Genomic DNA, 18384 nt, shown 5'->3' with positions numbered 1-18384 from the left:
GAATAAAAAATACTATAAAAATAACTATTTCCTGGAATAGAACTCCCCCTAAAAAGTATCTTTCTTGAAGGCTAAAATAAGAAAACCCCCTAGGCCTCTCATTTAAAACCCAATTTCATCATTTCTTGCAATTAAAATTGTATAAATTAATAAATAAAAAGTAATAATAACAAGATTCAATGTACTCTCAGTATTATTACAATTAAATAGCAGTAGAACAAGGGTTGTTTTCCTTACAAACACCATTCCCTACCCCAAAGACCTAAGACAGTGCCTTATATCCTCTAATGACGCATTTTGAAAATGAATTTTTTGTTGTTTGAAGGCGCCAATGTTTTTGGATGTCTGCCTGGGGGCGAGGAGGTCATCAGGTCGGGTCAGATTGCAATCCCTGCAACACCATTACCCCCTTTCAACCAAAGGGGGTGTGTGTTTGTTTTGGTGGCAACACCGCTTTGATTGCCCGATTGCGTGGGCCAGACCAATGTCTTTGGACAAGTTGGCGGTGCTCGCGATTCGATAACAGTTGTGTAGTGGCAGTGAGATAAGCCATAAATAACATTTCGCCAACATTCCGCCTCTCTACTCATATCTATGTAAGACAGGGGCGGTATTTTACCTGAAAAAATACCTTGAACCTCAAACCGGTTCGCATATTCTTTTCACCTGGGCGAGTGCCAAGTGCCAAAATGGGTTGGTTGGTTGGTTGGTGGTTCCTCTATCCTCTATGGCGAGGTGCAATCAGAAAGCATAATCGACCCGATCGACCATGAAACTGAGCAACAAGCCGACGGAAACAATCTACAAGATACATTTCCTCAGATTCTATAAACAATAACAAGACAACAATAGTTTATAATAGAATTTCCTGTGATAAAATTTTACATAAAATTTTTGATAGAAACTAAAACTCAAATCTTTAGAGATTCTTGGTAACTATTTTTCACTTTTTACCTTTCAAGATCACCTGATAATTAGCAAAACATTGATAGTTTCAAACATCAATATTTATACTCTATTTAATCACTGTTTTTTCCTCTATTTCTTTTAATAATTCTTAATCATTTTTTGGTTTTAGTTTTCAGTGAAAACTTTTCCCATCACAAGATCAACATTTTCACACTTCACTTCACAGGTTCTATCACTTTTTTTCCATAATCTTCCAATCTTCCATCACTTTTTTTTTTTTTTTTATTTTTTATTGATAGCTTAACCCGTCGTATAAAAAGTGGGGAATTTCTGATTTATTATTCCGTTTTAAAATCAGTTAATAATCGTATTTCAATTTCGATTTCTCAGATTTTGCACGCGCGGCGGCCACTGCGACTGCGAGTGCGACTGCGACGAACACATCTGAGCTATGAAAACTGAATGAAAAGCACAAAAGCAGAGCAAAGTAAACTTGTTTGTGTTTGGACGCCCGCCCACCCCCAAACCAGCCAGAGAGAGCGCTTTTTGACCAACACTGGCAGCGGTGAGCGTGAGGCATTGCCAGCCAAAACGGTCAAAAGCTTTCCCATACTTGTTGCTCTTGTTTATGTTTACAAGAGCCTCCATGGGTAGTTCTCTCTTCCCTCCTCGGATAGCCTCTCTCTTGGATAATATAAATATAATTACTTTGGGAGAAGTAATAATGAGAGAGTGGCAAAGATCAACTGGAAACCCGGCTTTACTTTTCTCATGGGGAGCACCCTCCCATATCCCCATCTCTTTCTCGCACTTCCAGCCGTTGCAAATTTGAATTAAGGCTTTTTAATTTTTTATTTTCTTGTAATTAAGTTGAACTGCAAGTGGAGCGTGTGAGATCTAGGGGGTTTTCCACATCTTAATTGAATTCATTCATAAATTATCTGTCTGCCAGGCGCTATCTGGAAAACATCTACGAAATTGCTTAATAAGTCAGAAAATTAATCGAAGGCCCATTCGGAAAATGGATTTTAATTGATTCGGTTTGGGATAAAAAAGAAAAGTTGAAAATCACTGAAAAATTCAGTCTTAAATGGATGTAAATAGAAAATTAATTATGGGATTTTTTTTAACCAAATTATAAACAAAATGAAATTTAAATGCAAATAAAATGTTAAAAAAGATATCCGAATGTAAGAACGAAGAATTTCCCAAGAAGCAAACAATTAAATCTAGAAAACTAAAATTAAGTTACTACGCCGCCCATAATTTATCCCATAAACAGACCCGAAGGGGGCGCCAAAAAAGATACATCTCAGCATACGCATGAGATACGATTCCCCCCTAATCTCTGGGTCTCTGGCAGAGAAGTCTCCTGCTCCTCCTGTCTGCCAGTCCGCCAGTCAGCCAGTCCGCCCCTCCATTGACGTCAAGAGTCAGTGAGGCAGGCCAGAAGAGGCACGTACTGGAAATCAAACGATGTAGTTTCTACATTATACGAGATATAGACAAAGGCGACGTCGGCCGCAGCAACAGGCTACAGAAATAAAACATTCGGTTCCACTTTCAGAACAGAAAAATCCAAACCGAAACGCCAGAGGAAAGATTTCCGATCATCTTGGGGGCTACAATTTTATTTTTATCAAAAAAAAAAAAAAAGAGGCACAATTCTTCAAGCAATCTTAGGGCTGTGGCTTTTTCCTTGGGCCAGGTCGAGAGTTCACATTGGCAGATGTTTTTCGGTGGCGAGTCGGAAAGTCAGAAACCCCCTTTTGGGCCAACTGCAGTTGACGCATTTTCCGCCGAGCTATTTGAATTTCATTAAACAAAAGCCACACGGAATTAATTATAAACAAATAGCCCCGTTTCTCGATTAGATTTATATTTATGTGCCGGCATTTCCAATTGTTTTGTTTTCAGAAATTTGCCAAAAAGGCAAATTTCAGTGCTACGGGGAATTAAATTAGAGGAATTATAAAGCATCGTTTAAAAAGGATTTTATTTATTTTTACAACCGACCTTCAAAACCATAGTTGCCTTAAAGTCTAGACTTTAGACTAAAATATGGAAATATTTGGAAAAATTATATTTTTGAAACTGGTACAGTAGTTCCTCTAACTCCCCTAATCACTAACTATTTTAGTATTATTAGTTAAGTCTCAAAAAACAAATCAATCTTAGCTCAGATGAGCTATTTTTTTATGACCTTCTGGGCAGTATTTTTCCGGGAATTTCCACCCGCTGGGCTTGGAACCTCAATTACCAGTTACTGTCTCATTGCGTCACACAACCGATCATAAATAATATTATTATAGGTAGTCAAAAAATATATATATGTCTGTATATCTAAAGAATAGAGCGCCTTTGTAGTCCGGCCTTTCACTGACCATTAGAGAGTTAAATGGCCGACTGTCTGGTCTGGTCTGGTCTGGTCTGGTTGGTAATTTTCAAAGCGGCGACGGTCGCCTCGGGGTTAATGTACTTTCCGACCTAAACCCTTAGCACTGGGATAGTCTTTAAGAGGGGGGAGGCTTTATAGAGGGGATTGTTGATTGACAATTTACCTGATAGTGCTGGCGGGGGAATATGAGACGCGATCGCAGAGCGGCTGCCGTGTGGCTGCCACTTGAAGTGGCATTCGGGGGCTGGGTCTGCGCCAGCAGTGGACTCCTCGTCGAGGTGACGACCATTATTGATCTCTGATACTGATACTGATTCTGATTTTGATTCAGATTCTGATTTTGATTTATTCACTTTTCTGTTTGAATCACTCACTTAAGAGAGTTTAATTTTCTTGAACTTTCGCTTTAAGATCACACGATTTATTTATGCGGGGGTTCGTTGGCATTTTTCCCAGGAATTCTTCTAGTCGAACCAAAACAGAAACATTTTTCATTTAAATAATTATTAACAAGTCGGGGGGGTTAACAACAGAAACCAAAACAGTGTAATTTATCCGCATAATCGCACTCTGAAATGGTTTTTTGGCTCTCTGAAAGTATCTCAGTGTTGTGGCGCATAAACAATTATAATTATCAGGCATCTGGTTTTGTGCTTCGGCTTTTATTCTGATTATTTTTAATGCTTTTATTTTTATTTCAGATTTTTGTATTATGGCTGGTGGCTTGTGGAGAAGCAACCGTTAACCAAAAAAAAAAAAAGATACAAAAGATCGGGAAAGCCTTACACAAGATATGTTCCCCACAAGTGGGAACAGGTTTTCGTGCCTGGCAGTGGCAGTGACAAAAGTATCTGCAAGATACACAATAAGCGTAGCTGATTATGCCTGCCTTCTATGGCTAGATATTGTCCAGAAATTCTCCGAATTTTTCTTTTATTTATCAATAACTAATGATTCATTATTATGTTTTGAAAAATAATAAAAAAAAAGGAATCTCTTTCAAGAAATTACACTTCTCTTTATCATTTCTTTACAATCTTTTTAATGGTCTATAAAATACAAAAACCTTTCTGGAAATTCAATGCCTTTTATTACAAAAATTCCAGGTTTTTCCAACCTGGCCTCTGAGCCACATCCAACATCCACCAGATGCAAATGAGTAACTCCGAGATGCGAGCTTCTTTGGCTTCAGACCTTGACTCGATTCGACTTTGGTCTGGTTTTTCACACTTAAATGGGCGTGGGGACAAGTTCAAAGCCCACATCTCGAAGCTCGAATCTCGAATCTCGAAATATCCGAAAAAAACCCACGTGCTGTGGGTCTTTTCCTTGGGGGCTTCACTGTAGCCAGCGCTCATGTAACTTGGCTAATGAGTTTCCGCTTGGCTAAGGCGTTAACAGCCTTTTCCTGTTGCACTTTTGGCCCGGCCAACAAACAGTTGGCCAGTGGTAGTACCTGTGGGCGACTGTCTGATTGATTTCTTGTCTACTTGGCCACAAAGGCCTACGCAACAATTTCAGTTTTCAGTTTTCAGTTTGTGGTTTTCAAGTGATTTTCCGAGCCAACTACTGCGGTTCGACTGGTTTCTGCTGTTAACTCGTTTTATTAGCCCACTTATGTATTATTTATTTAGGCAATTTATGGTAATATATTCTTGAATTTTCTATTATCTCTGCACTAGATATTATGTTTGATTTTATTATATTTTTTATTAATTTGTTTTATAAACTTCTAGAATGTATCTCTTGCACTCTACACTCTTTCCACATGTATCTTTCGGATCTTAAACGTCACATATGTGACGAAAAACAAGAATTTGTTTTATTTTTAAGCCTTTTAGCATTTTATTTTTAGACTTCTTCTAATTTATGAGCACTGGCCATTATAGCCTTTCGCTTTACGCACTTTTCACTTCGATTTATTGCGACTTTTAGGCATTTTTCTCTATTTCACAATTCTACGTTTATTTTTTTAAACAAATTTATTGTTATGCTTTGATTTTAATTTAAGACTCTTTGTTGTTTTAAATTATTTGTCGTTGTCTTCGATAGCGACTCTTCGAACTCGACGGTTGAGTGTTCGACACAAGACTGAGGACTGGATGGCTGGCTGGCTCTTGAAAAGATACAAGATACAAAAGCGGGAGAGAGTCTTCGGAGAAAGAGTATCTCAAGAGAGCTAGCTACGAGAGAGAGCCTCAACAAGTTATTCGTATTATTCGATTTGATTTCTTGTTATTTTTTGATATTTTTACATTTTGGCAACGAAATGCCTCGAAACATTTTTCGCGGAAATCTTTCACAGATTTCACCTTTTTTTTCCTATTCTGATTGCTTCCCTACAGATCGCATCATTGTTTATATTTACAATTTATTTATTTGTACGACTATTTTGTTTTATTTACTCTCGAAACTAAGCAAACAGCAATCATCTCTAATCGACTCGAGTTCGACACGTGCGTTTGCAAATCTTTTAACATGTTTTTTTGGCATTTTTTTGGCTTTCTTTTCAGTTTACTTGATCCAAGGTGTATTTGTTTATATGTTCTTTTATGTGTTTCCAGGAAATGGCAAAGTGGAACAAAAATAAGCAAATCTTCGCGGGGGGAAAACGTAAAAATCTAAACTGAAAAAGGCCAAAAGAGCGCCACCTACATCTCGCAGCTACAACTCAGTATCCATCAGATACAGTGTACTTCAATTGTTATGCAATATCCCTGCAGAGTAATTCAACATCTTGGCAAGTTGCTCGCACAAATCTGTCGCATCCTTCAGATACATACTTTCGCTATTCAGGTCAGCAAATTAGTCACTAAATCAGTGTCAGTTTCTTTTGAAAATTCGTACAAATTCGTATTCGCTGAAAGAAATATTAAAAGAGATGTTCCAATTTATCTTTAGTTGAAGTGTCAAGTCCTTCAACTGACTCATGAATGCAATTTTTTCCCATAGTATCTGAGTATCTGAGTATCTGTATCTGTGTATCTATGTAGAAATGAATGAATGGGAGGCTTTCGCCTAAAACATCTCTGACTCATCGTCGTCATCGTCGGTGGAGAGCCGTGTCTTGAGTTTTGAATCAAAACAGAAACACACACACTTGCCCCGAAGGAGTTTTAAGCTCTGACTCACTGTAGCTCGTCGTGGGAGCTTTGTATCTGGCGGATGCATCCGCATCTAAGAATTAGTTAGTCAAGAGTGGAGTACTGACACGCCCCTTTCCTCTTCTGGCTAGCCACGCATGCGCTTCATCATTTTCGTTGATTTTTGACTCCAGATTGGAATTTTCACGCGTAATTGATTTTTATGCATTTCCCTGCCAGCCCCTGCCATTCCCCTCCACCACAGATATTATTTATTTATTTAAGATTTAAGATTTGAATGGAAAGAGCGTGCTTAACACGTTTATTGGCCCCTTCTCTGGCACTTTTGTGATTTATTTGTGACTCGGAATTGGGTCACTTGCGGGTCTCCAGTGTAATTCCTTCCGAACCCCCAGGGGAATGGATTTCATTTCTGGTTTTTCGATTTTCAGTTTTCGGACCAAAAGATACTCGTAATTTATGGTGATTAAAAGGGTCTTGAGTGCTACGATAAAGGCAATTTAATATTGAAAAGTCATCGAAAAAAAAAACCCAAATTTCTATACTACTTGAAGTTATCAAAATAAATGCTTTAGTGTTTTTCTTATTAAAAGAAATATTATATCACTAGTTTTTAGAAATATCTATAGCTATTTAAAGGCATTACTTAAGTGTTTTGTTGCCTCTTAAAAGGTATCTGCGTCGTTTATTGAATTGTTATCTAACAAGATATTGAAACCCTTCCTCTCCCTCCAGTGCTATCATCAGGTCTTGTTTACAAATTCAATTAGAGCTCTGGGGGAGTCATAAATTATGACGGCTTATCCCGATCGAGACAGACACCTTACAAGCATCCGCATTTACAAAAAATGCTAATGACACCATCTCTTGAAATCCAAAGAGCTCCGAAAACAATTTGTTTTTCAGATTTTGGCCATGAACTGAGTAGCATATCAAAATAATTCAAGTTTGGCTTTTGTTTTCATTTCGACAAGCATATCTATTTCTAATGCCATTGCTATTGCTATTGCCATTCAAATGACATAATTGTTGTTTTAGCCCGGCCGTGTGTGGAATGTGTCGAGTGGAACTACTCACCTTGACAGTGGCCAGTGGCATTAGTGGTGCATTAACTTTCATACTGGAATTGGTCAATTCCCGATACGTTTGTTCCACCGTAGCAATGGCCCGATCTTCAGGCAGTTCTGTTTTATTCGAAATTTGTTTCTTATTCGTCAGAGATAATCGCCGCACGCTGCCAATGCGAAAGATACCTCTACCATCACTCCGATTCCGGCCGGATTTATTGCTACTGGTAGTGCGATTCTTATCCGATGACCCACCGGAAGTGTCACTGGGCTTCTTCGTGAACTCTTCGTGGGTAATACTCAATGTTGTCTTTTTGCACCACAATCCGCTCAAACGATTGCCCATGCTATCCGGATTTCACATCAACTTTCCAGCACGGGACTTCAGCACGATCTAAACACGAAGCCAGGCCAGTTTCCGAGCCAACAACAACACTATTCCACTCAGTCACTCAGTCTAAACAATTAATCTCGAATATTTACACAAATTCTCAACAGATCTAAGGCTGAGACATCCAAACGGCAGAGATACAGATACAGAACCGGTGCGCATCTCAATTCAGCAAATACTGAAAATGGAATTCTTGCCGAAAACCACAAAATGCAATCCGGATTCCGCGGATGCATCGGCTCCAGAAGTGGCCAAAAAGAGGCAAGAAGTGGCCAAAAAGAGGCAAGAAGTGGCCAAAAATAGGCCAGAATTTTCGCCGGAGAGGATCGCGGTAACTCCTCGGAGGTCGCCCAGTCCCCTTGGAGAATTAAGTAATGTAATGAGTCCTTTGCCGAATCTTCCGAGCCCCCCCCGTGCAGTGGAGGATAATTTAATTAATTTATCGGCCACGCCTCCTCGCAAAAGAAGGAGGTTCCACCCCACAATTTTTTGGAAGCCGGAATCGCACAAGGACGGCAGTGGTCGAGAGTGGACCACATTAAAATATCAATGCGAAATTTGTTTTAAAATTTGCCAAAAACCGAAGGCATATGAGAACCACATAATGTTGTGCAAAAATGATTGCAAAACAGTGGCTTGCAAGTGGTGCCCCTATGTCCAAAAGTCCTCCAATTTGGGAAATCACTGGAAGAGGTGCATAGGGGGGAAAAAATTGTATATCCCCATTGGGGAACAATTGAAGCAGCGGAAAATGTGGTCCGAAATGAAGGACACGTCGGGATCGAAATCGCAAGTGGAAAGTGTGGCCTCCACCCAAGATTTTGGATTTTCGGAAACGATGCAGTTCGTCTTCAATTCCATTGGTAAGTAATTTTTCGACATTCATATATGTATACATTTTAATTTATTTCTTTTATCAACAGATGAAGACTTTTGAAAAAATATTGCCCACGGAGAAGTTACTTCCTTTCGTGTTTTATTTTACCTCTGTAAGTTTAAAGCTGAATTATAATATTCGAAATGCTAATATAATTGATTTCTTCCAGCGCTGAAAACCCGATCCAGCTTTCACATAATCCTGCCCAGCTTGTCCAGCTTACAACAACTATTTTACAGAATTTCCCTGGTTATTATTATCTGCATATACATACATATATTATCTGTACATATATATATATATATATATATATTTTGATTTTCGTTTTAGTGTTGAAAATTTCTCAAATTAAGCTGTTGAAAGTGTTGAAAATTTCTCAAATTAAGCTGTTGAAAGTGTTGAAAATTTCTCAAATTAAGCTGCTGGAAAAATAAATTTTTTTTCAATTTTTTTATTTCAATTTTTTACAATTAATTTGTGTTACCATTTAAACAAGCGCCAGCAAGAGAATTGCTACAATTTGTTGCATTATTTTGGCTAAATTCTAATAATTACTACAAGTCCACGTCGTGTTTACAATTTTCTTAGGCTAGTGATGGGAGTATTGACCCGGCTGTTGCGATAGTCGCTACATACCAAAGGCACCCTGTACTTAGCCGAAACGAAAAAAGCAACGATAAAGGGTATTATATCTTTGCTACCTGCGGGAGAAAGGTAAAATAAACGTATTTAAGAGTGAGGACACAAAAGCATGAGTATTTTTAAAATTGAAGCCACGTTCGTGCTTTCGATATTTAGGCAAAATCCTTACCCGATTGCAGCACTACGTTTATCGATATATTGATAGTTTTGGTATATTATCAACAACCCTAATACTTTGAACGTCCCTAGTTTTTTTTTTGTTTTGCTTCGCTCGCGGTGAAAAATTAAAGTAATTATTAAACCACACTCCAACTGCCAACTGCATACGAGTCAACGAATCGCGTCGCCGAAAAACCAAACAGTATTACCTGTGCGAGTGTTTGGCAACAGCACCAAATTTGTGTGGCAAATCAATAAACCGTGAGAGCGCTGCGCAAAAGAGAAAACCAAGAAATCGACCAACGCATAGGAGAAGAAAAAAAAAAACAAGGTGAATAAATAGAACATGGCAAGCAGAATCAATTCGAATTCAATTCGAGCCACAGAAATAGAAAAAAAAAGGGCAGGGGGCTGGAGTGGACAGGAGGAGGAGAGCAGTATTAGGCCATTAGCCTAAGGAGCTCCAGGAGAACTCTCTCTCTCCCTCCCTCCCCCTCTCTCTCCCAGCCCGCCTGAGTTAGTGTGTGTGTGTGTATGTGTTTATGTTTTGTTTAGAAAATTAATAATCTTAATTCCAGTGGGATTTCACCACTCAGGTGCTAAAAAGAAAAAAAAAAGTGCACACCGTGATAACTCTGGCCTTTGTGTGTGCTACTTGTGTGTACTTGTTTATACTTGTTTGTTTAATTCATATTTATTCAAGTAAATTAATTCATTTGCCCTTGTACAATAACAATAACAACTGCAGACGCTGTTTGCTTAGAAACTCGTTCTGGCCTGCAGTTGTTCTTGTCTCTCTCTCTCTCTAACTGTTGGCTCCCCTCCCCCATGTCCTCTAAATTCTTTTTCTCTATTCTCTCTTTTTTGCATCATTTCTGTGTTCTGTTTTTTCCATTCAATGCAAGACGGAAACGGCCCCTTAAGATTTTCATTCATTCGGCTTCTTCCGCTTGCATCTTCATCTCTGTTCTCTCTGCATCTCGTTTAACTGGTTTCCTGCATCATCAGGGGGCAGCTGCAGTTCAGTCTCCCCCCCTGCCTCGCTGCTACTGTCTCGTTCTCACTCATACACCTGCAGCTCGGCAGCTGTCCACGCGCTCAAATTTCTTATCAACGGCACATGTACATATTTATGGTTCGATGCATTGGATCCCTTCAAGGGCAGGTCGTCCAGGCAAAGGGCGGACTCCCAGCCCCACACCCCCCAGTTCTTTTCAAACAATAATTTCTACAACAACAAGAAAGAGAATCAACTGCAGCAGCTGGGAGCTTGAAGAAAAATATTATCAGAAAAATGCATTGTAATGGAAGGTAAACAGGTGATTGTGCAAAAAAACTAAACAACAATTATATTTGCCAACGTGCTCACTGATCCGGAATTTCCTTTGCTGAAATGTATATTATAATAAGATTACTAATTAGTTTATTAAATAATTATTTTTAAACAAAAACACGAAAATATAGGGGGTCTGTCTTTCGATTGAGGACCTTCCTTATGACTATTATATCCTTATAATTACATCCCTCTAATAGATAAATATTAAGAGTACCTAGATCAAAAGTGATATCTCATAAAGCTATGGGAAGCTATGGTGTCAAGGCTGCGTCACACATCAGAAATAGATATCAGATACGATTTTGGCGCGTATTAATGTGCTATTTGCTATTTCAGTTACCACAATTACTCCAACAGGCTGATCAAATATTAACCAACTTGAGGACCATGTGAGCCATGTGGGGAGAAAGAAATTAATTGATCGAGGGTCTATGGGGTAAATATGAACAGGGAAATACCCTCCAAGATCGTGCAGGGAATTCACAATTATCGAATATTTGGACACTATAACTCACAGCCGATAAAGTTTAGTAATTTTCAATGTACCCTTCAGAGGTTTTTCATATCAGACCTTTAGGATCTTGTAAGATTGTTTATTATTTTTTCAACCTTATCAAGTAACTCGTAATGCCCTCCAATATATGGGTCATCGGTTATTATTATTTTTGTTTTTTAATTAAAAGGTTGTTGGCTTTCCTAATCTTTTGATTTGTGTTCTAATGAACACGAATACCTTTGTTTTTTTTTATTATAAACTGATTAAATTGGTAGATCTTTATTATATTCGAATGTTATAGGGACAAATGGTTTGAAAATTTAGGTATACCCCGGGAAGGGCATTTCGCTAACGAGAAATTTGCTTAACGACGCACGAGCCATGCTAAAAATCAACGCCAACTGCCGATTATTCATAGCCGGTATCCATATAATAATGTGGTTTTAGCTTTATATACTCTGTCCCTTTTTCCCCCACTCCTGCTTTCTCTCTCCCCAGACTTTTGTCTTGAAAACGTGCTAAATGTTATTTATTAATTAAGTTGACGCTATTTTCTACCTATTTTCTAGCTATTTACATAAAACAAGGCACCAGTCGCCGAGTCTGAAAAGAGAGTCATCATCATCGTTGTTTCTGGACGAAGCCGGTTTTTGGGAAAGTCGCCAAAGTCAGGGAGTGGTTCCAGACCCCAGACCCCAATCCCTAATCCCCAACAGAGCTCCAATCCCGCTCCAATGGTCGCGTGCGAGGTGTGGGTTTATGTACATAAGTATTTTCTTAAAAAATGTTTTTCTTATTTAAATATAATTAATAAAATATGAAATAAATAATAAAAAAATATCTCAAGCTTTGGGTTTATTTATTTTATAATTTTTTTCTATTATTTCATTCAAATATATATCTATTTTTCCAAGTGTATGCAAAACTATAATCAGAGAGAACCTGAACATAGGCCTAAAAGGACTTGGACTTGGACTTGTGGCAGTCTGATAGAGAGAACTTATGGACAGAAAGAGTCTACCAAGCCGGGAACGAGTTCAAGTGAGTCATGACCTTTGCCTTGCTGTGCGTTTTTAAAAATAGCCATCGGCAATTATTGCGAGTGTGAATTTATAAAGCCTAAAGGGTCGCTACTCAGCAGTTAACGACCTGCAGGTTGGGCATATGCGTTTGCAGGGGAGCTTCAATATGGCCCAAAAAGAAAGTTATATCTTTGGTAATACATTTCAGATTTATAAACGGAATACCTTAAATGATTCGTAGATCCATTCCCTTCCAATCTGCATTAAAATCTACCAAAAACTTATTTTTTTTCGATTTTTCTAAAAATTTATAGAAGATTCCCTTTAAAAAGTGCGAAAAAATGCATTAAAGGCTAATATGGCTCATATCGAAGGATATATCTCAGCCAATGATCGTCCGTTTCTTAAAAGGGATACCTTAAACGATTTGTAGATAGATTCTCCATCAATCTGCATCAAAATCTGGATGTAAATATTTTTTAAATTTTTTTTGTGAAATTTTTTGGAGGATCCACTGCAAAAATAAAGAAAGCGCATGGAAGGCCAATATGGTTCATATCTAAGGATATATATTTCGGCATATTAATGCCCGATTTCTAAAAGGAATACCTGAAACGATCAGTATATCGATTATCTCTCAATCTGCATGAAAATCTATAAACAAATTATTTTATTTTTAATTTTTTTTATTTTTTTAGGTGTCAATCTTCTAAAATCTTGAAAATGCATGGGAAGCCCAATATGGCATATTTGTTTATTTTATTTTAAAATAATGTTTCTCTTAATATAAATCTAAAAATAATTCCACAAAAGCTCACATATAAGTACTCACATTTCCGTAACTCCTGATACTGGAAGGACTCAAGCTGAAGAGCCTGCCCAGCTGGTGGTGATGGGTTGGCGATCCATTGCTGTTTGCCGAAGAGATGTCCGTAAACATGGGCGAGTGTGAGTGATCTGGAAAGATTAATGTTTAAATATTGTATATTATTTTATAAAATGAATTTTAAATTATTATTACCACTCAGAACTGGCGACATGTCCTTGGGGAAGGAGAACAGATCATTGTTGTTCCTGATGTCCGAGGAGTTCAAGGTCAGGCTGGGCTTTCGCACCCCCAAGAAATTGGAGGCTGAGGAGGCGCTGGAGCAGCCGCTGCCATAGCCCAGGCGAGTGGGCGTGACATTGGGCAGGTGATGGGACTCCAGGGGTGAGGCGGATTTCGGAATTCCAGTGCTGCAGCTGGTGCCGGGAGTGACCCTCTTGAGAACCGGAGCCGGTGGCAGCTGCGAAGGGGAGTGCCGGAAAACACCCACTGTGTGGGGGTGGCCAAGTGTGCTGCTGGGGTCACCCGGTTGTTGTTTGGGAATCGCCAATCTGAGAGTTTGCCGGGCGGCTAGCCTTCTTCCAGGCGCGTACTTATTCGCCGACTGAGCAGTCGACGCTTGCTGCGGCAACGACGTCGAACCGGCGTTCTCAGTGTGGTGAGCTTGCGCCGCTGTTTGCACCAGCTGTGGTGAGTTCATGGCTGAGAGAGAAACCTGTTGCTCTCACGAATGTTTTCTTTTTTATTTTTATTAATTTTTATAATTAAAAATTATATTTATATTTTTTAATTTTTTTTATATTATGTTTGTTAAACACTTTACTTTAAGTAGTATATAATTTTTTATTGATACTGTTAACTGCTGTCTCTGTTATCTCTCTGTTAAGTTTTTGTTTTTTAATTTGTATGACACTTTTTTATTGTTTTTGTTTTTTTATTGCCATTTTTTATCAATGAATTGTTTGTGTTTGTTGTTGTTCTTCGGGGAACTGCAATGATTGCATAATTACTTTGTATCCCATATGCATTTGTAAACAAAAGCGGCTGAGGCGTATAATAAATTAACTTACAACTCTGTCGGCAGATTTTTTTTTATTGCTGCAATTTCTTGGAACGTGCCAATGGCAAAAATGTATCTTTTGTCAGCCTTTTCTTCCTCTTCTTCTTTTGACCCACTTGTCCAGAAATGCAGGTAATACCGTGAATATTTTCTTCAATTTTTTGATGACTTTTTTGTATTTTCTTTCTTTAATTAACCGGATTTGATGTTCCCACAGTTTTAGTTTTATTTTATTTTTTTGTTTTTATTAAACTTAATTTTTTTTTGTCCGCCAGTGAACTTGAGAATTGGTATGCTACGTGGTCCGAGTCTCAGTCTCCGGAGCAATAATATGAGAATTATCCGACAATGAGAAATCTCCGTTCAGTTTTCGTGACTTTGCGTGGGACCAGCGACCATAAAAGCCACACGCCATTTAATTCTCGGGTTAATCTGTAATAAATATATAGACACATGTATGGGCATCAGTATATATAGCGAAATTCGTTTTAGTTAAATTACTTGGAAACGTGAATGAATCTTAGGCTATATGGCAGTGGCTATGACTTTATTTGTCTGAATATGGTGGGTTGCAACTTGCAAGATCGTTGGAAATGAGATTATTTTGCCCTTGAACTCGGGGGGAGAGAAAAGCTTCTTTTTTCCCACCACTAGCCTAAAGGAGCGAGTAACGATGCCGCATAATGTACGGCTCAATTAGAGAGGGTTTTATCAAGCGAGTAAAGGAGAGAGTTAATCGGATAAGGTCTTAAAGATAAAAGATTTAAAATTAGAAGTAATCCTATCATACTCATTTATATTTTCTACTTCAATAATTTGTATATTTATTGGATTAAATAAAACTGATTAAATAATCTAATTGATCAGGTTATAGGTTATCTTTCCAATTATTTTAATTCCAATCCCTATTATATCAATTTTCCCCAGAAATGCACTTGCGTTGAGAACTTTTGAATAGAAACCTGTAACTTGCACTCGACCGAGTGCCTATCCCTAACAATTTATTGGCAATTTATCAATTAGAGAATCGTTAACCCACTTGGCCAATCGCAGCTCCAGCTCCGCTGACAACTAATTAGCAACAATGTCAGATGGAGTGCACACACAGATTGCTGATTGATGGCCAGCCCGCCGATTGACACGAAATACTAAAGAGCCTCGATTTCCCAGAGGCTGAGAGGCTCAGAGGCTGGCCAACAATTAGTGGAGATATTCTTTTGAAGTCACTCTCATGGAGTTGGAGTGCAATTTGCATATGACAGGCAGAGTTGGCTGAAACCAACAGATCGGGCAGACAGTCGGAGATTAAACAAATCCAAATGCGTGATTCGTGAAAAGCCGTTGGCCTCTGGTTTGCCTTAAAGAGCTGCAAATTTCTTGAATATTTGCACACGGATTTACAATAAATTGCAATTATGCAAATTGAAGTCGTATGGAGCTGCAACTCTCTGCCAGAAAATGCCAGACATTAATCATTGCGAGCATTTAGCAATTATTGATATTGACGGGGCGTGTCAATGGCTGGCTGGAAGGGGAAATGATAAATGATTTTGGCATTTCGAGTGAGTTTTTGTTTACTTTTCGAGTCAGCCCTGGATTGACAGTCCATGTTCAAGTAGTCTCTGAGTTAAATGCCTTCCTGATCTAGAAAACAATCAAAAAATTAAATTTGAGAATGGAGCGTAAGACGGAATCATCTAAAAATATGAATTTGGAATGTGAACAAGTTTTGGAACAAAAATCAAGAATGCGCCGCCATCCGTCGCAGGTTTGTGGCAAGCCGGCTTCAAGGTGGCGCTTTAAGGTGGCGCCCCTCTTCAAGCCAATACGCCGGAATCTATTTTCCGCCGGGGTGGACTTCAAGTGTTTCGTGGTCACCGTCCTCTATAGTCGGCAGGGCAACAGGCGGTTCTTCCTCAACCTGTCGCGCCATCACAGGCAGCTGCCGAAGGTCCTTACGACCACGTTGAACACACTCCGTTGGAAAAACTGGCACACCTTCTTCATGCTAACCCCGGCCCGGGAATTCCTCTACTGGCGACTCCGCTATCCCATGAATCCCATCAACGCACTAGACAGAGAAGCTACCTCCAGTCTGGAGCTATGCCGGAAGAAGCTGAAGGTCATTTGCAAGCCCAAGAGGTGGGAGGGCCATGGAAGGAAGCATCGGAACGCTCACAATTCCATCCTTTAGATGAATAAAGTAGATGCCAACCCAAAAAACATTTGTTTTCAGAGTCTATTGAATACGTCAGATTTTAATCCGCAGGCCCACCAGGAGCACAAGGTTAATTGCGGATCTATTTTCACGCTTCTGAGGGCATTCATCCTCGTGTCTGGCCTCAAAGGTGCTCGGCCATCGAACTAAAGGTGAAATTTATTCGACGGCTAGCGTACATATACGATATAGCCGTAATATAGCCGGATTTTTTGGGTAAACAAATTTAGTTTGATTTATTCCAGATTTTGTTTTGTGTCGTTGTCTTAAATAGACACTCTGGCCCGCTGCCGGCATAAGTCAGGATGGCCGAGTGGTCTAAGGCGCTGCGTTCAGGTCGCAGTCTACTCTGTAGGCGTGGGTTCGAATCCCACTTCTGACAAGACTTTTTTTTTCATACTTTATTTTTTTTTTATTAATTTTCTAAAATTAAAAATAATTTACTTAATCAGTCAAGCACCTGTTAATTTCTTTTCTTTTCTTTAATAAAAAGATATGAAAATGAAAATTTTATGAAAACTTTAGCCGGCATTTGTTACATTATTTAAGTTTGAACTATATTTACTTATTATATTTGAGAAAACACCTCTAAATTACTATAATTATACTATAATTAAATACAATAAGTAAAAAAAAAGAAAGTCAGAACATTTTCTGGCACTCGCTACTTTAACAGTCAGGATGGCCGAGTGGTCTAAGGCGCTGCGTTCAGGTCGCAGTCTACTCTGTAGGCGTGGGTTCGAATCCCACTTCTGACAATAATACTTTTTGTATATTTTTCTTTTATTTTTAATGCCTAGTATATATATTTTCCGGTTATTATCGTTTTGGGATGGAGTGCAAAGACCTTCAAATCACAATCAAGCCATTTCTCACGCCTTACCTGACACTAAAAAGTGGAAACCTATATCGTGGCTGGGGGCTTGTATTTGTTTAGCTCATTGTGGTTCATATTCACATGATATTGGGTAATCGAGAGGGCATTAAAGTGCATTAGGAGTGCCGCAAAACGGCTTATCACGGCGCGAACATGACTGCCGCGTCGCAAGTCATTCATCAAACGGCTGGCCGTGAGGAGGTGGCTCGGTTGGCTACTAATGGATACAGGTTTGCGGCCAGGAGAGTGAGTGACTCCCCATCCCCATCCACTCACACTAGATAAACACTCGAAACAGAACTGATAAACCCGTCCAGACCTTGTGCGGTAAACGCTTTCGATTCCCCCATTCCGAAATCTGTTGACGCAGTGGGTTTAGTTTTGCGCAATTCTCTGCATTCGCATTTATAATTTTATATATTTATTTATAAGCGATACGAATATAGAGTAACAACAGAACTGACCCAGCCGAATGGCATTGAGCTCCTGCCCTGAAATCGGAATCCAGCTCGGAATCAGAATCAGTATCATCATAATCCAGTAGAACTGTGTCAGCTGCTTCGAGTGGCTCGACTGCTCTTTTGTTTACAAACAAATGCGAAAAAATTCACTTCACCTCGATGTCCACTACTAAATGGTGTCACTTTCGAACTTATCCATTCCTCCAGCAGTTTCTGCACTGTTGACAACTATTTAGTATTTAATAAAATTGAATAAATAGCTGGCCAACTTGGAACTATACTCGGTTTAGAATTAATTTCCTAAAACTATCTACTTTTCTGATTATGATAGCTGGTGGGGAGAAGTTCAATGGCAATCGATTGTCAAAACATTCCTTGATTTGATTTTTCCGTTTCAGATTCTGTATTCAGATTCTTGAGCTTTTGGTTATTTTCTTTTAATAAACAAATAATTAGCGGGAAAATGCGCAAATTCAAATTACGCCAATACCCACTGGCATAGACACATGTCTAGCTCATATCTATCTGAAAATAGTATCTG

General features: G+C 38.9%; 2 protein-coding genes, 1 long non-coding RNA gene and 2 other non-coding genes across 13 annotated transcripts in view; 4 read left to right on the top strand and 1 right to left on the bottom strand.

The window, feature by feature from the left end:
• The window catches only part of LOC6506590 (NAD(+) hydrolase sarm1), a 45903-nt gene that overhangs the window by 24630 nt on the left and 2889 nt on the right, over window positions 1-18384 (bottom strand). For 3 of the 7 annotated variants that reach the window (XM_032453596.2, XM_044714567.1, XM_014909348.3), the window contains exons 2-4: window positions 14298-14719; window positions 13423-14216; window positions 13234-13358 (exon numbers count right to left, since the gene is read on the bottom strand). In XM_032453596.2, the coding sequence (XP_032309487.1) occupies window positions 13234-13358; window positions 13423-13927 (630 nt within the window). In that variant the 5' untranslated portion in view covers window positions 13928-14216; window positions 14298-14719. Of the gene's footprint in view, window positions 1-954; window positions 1341-3470; window positions 3760-7488; window positions 7842-13233; window positions 13359-13422; window positions 14239-14297; window positions 14720-18384 lie in introns of those variants that run through there. The other 4 variants (XM_014909350.3, XM_014909352.3, XM_014909347.3 and 1 more) reach the window with 4 other exon arrangements.
• On the top strand, window positions 7995-13570 carry LOC26513815. 3 transcript variants are annotated; one of them, XR_004310785.2, is made up of 4 exons: window positions 7995-8732; window positions 8793-8858; window positions 8916-9460; window positions 11949-12219. It is a non-coding gene; the product is annotated as an uncharacterized LOC26513815 (long non-coding RNA). The 3 variants fall into 3 exon arrangements; XR_006507018.1 differs by lacking the exons at window positions 7995-8732; window positions 8793-8858; window positions 8916-9460 and adding exons at window positions 9558-9878; window positions 13100-13349; window positions 13430-13570 and having other exon boundaries at window positions 11949-12420; XR_004310784.2 differs by lacking the exons at window positions 7995-8732; window positions 8793-8858; window positions 8916-9460 and adding exons at window positions 9564-9878; window positions 12294-12420; window positions 13100-13234 and having other exon boundaries at window positions 11949-12128.
• Window positions 16035-16481, top strand: LOC116655924. The gene has a single exon (XM_032454950.1). The coding sequence runs from the start codon at window positions 16035-16037 to the stop codon at window positions 16479-16481; it is 447 nt and encodes a 148-aa protein (XP_032310841.1).
• Trnal-cag lies at window positions 16805-16887 on the top strand. The gene has a single exon. It is a non-coding gene; the product is annotated as a tRNA-Leu (tRNA).
• On the top strand, window positions 17181-17263 carry Trnal-cag. The gene has a single exon. It is a non-coding gene; the product is annotated as a tRNA-Leu (tRNA).

This window comes from Drosophila ananassae, chromosome 2R (assembly GCF_017639315.1).
Source record: "Drosophila ananassae strain 14024-0371.13 chromosome 2R, ASM1763931v2, whole genome shotgun sequence".
Lineage (NCBI taxonomy): Eukaryota > Metazoa > Arthropoda > Insecta > Diptera > Drosophilidae > Drosophila > Drosophila ananassae.
Note: the sequence above shows the minus strand (reverse complement) of the source record. Positions and strands in the feature narration are given on the sequence as shown.

What these genes read in the sequence shown, in the direction of transcription:
- LOC116655924 (XM_032454950.1), top strand. Translation starts at nt 16,035, where the DNA reads ATGCGCCGCCATCCGTCGCAGGTTTGTGGCAAGCCGGCTTCAAGGTGG.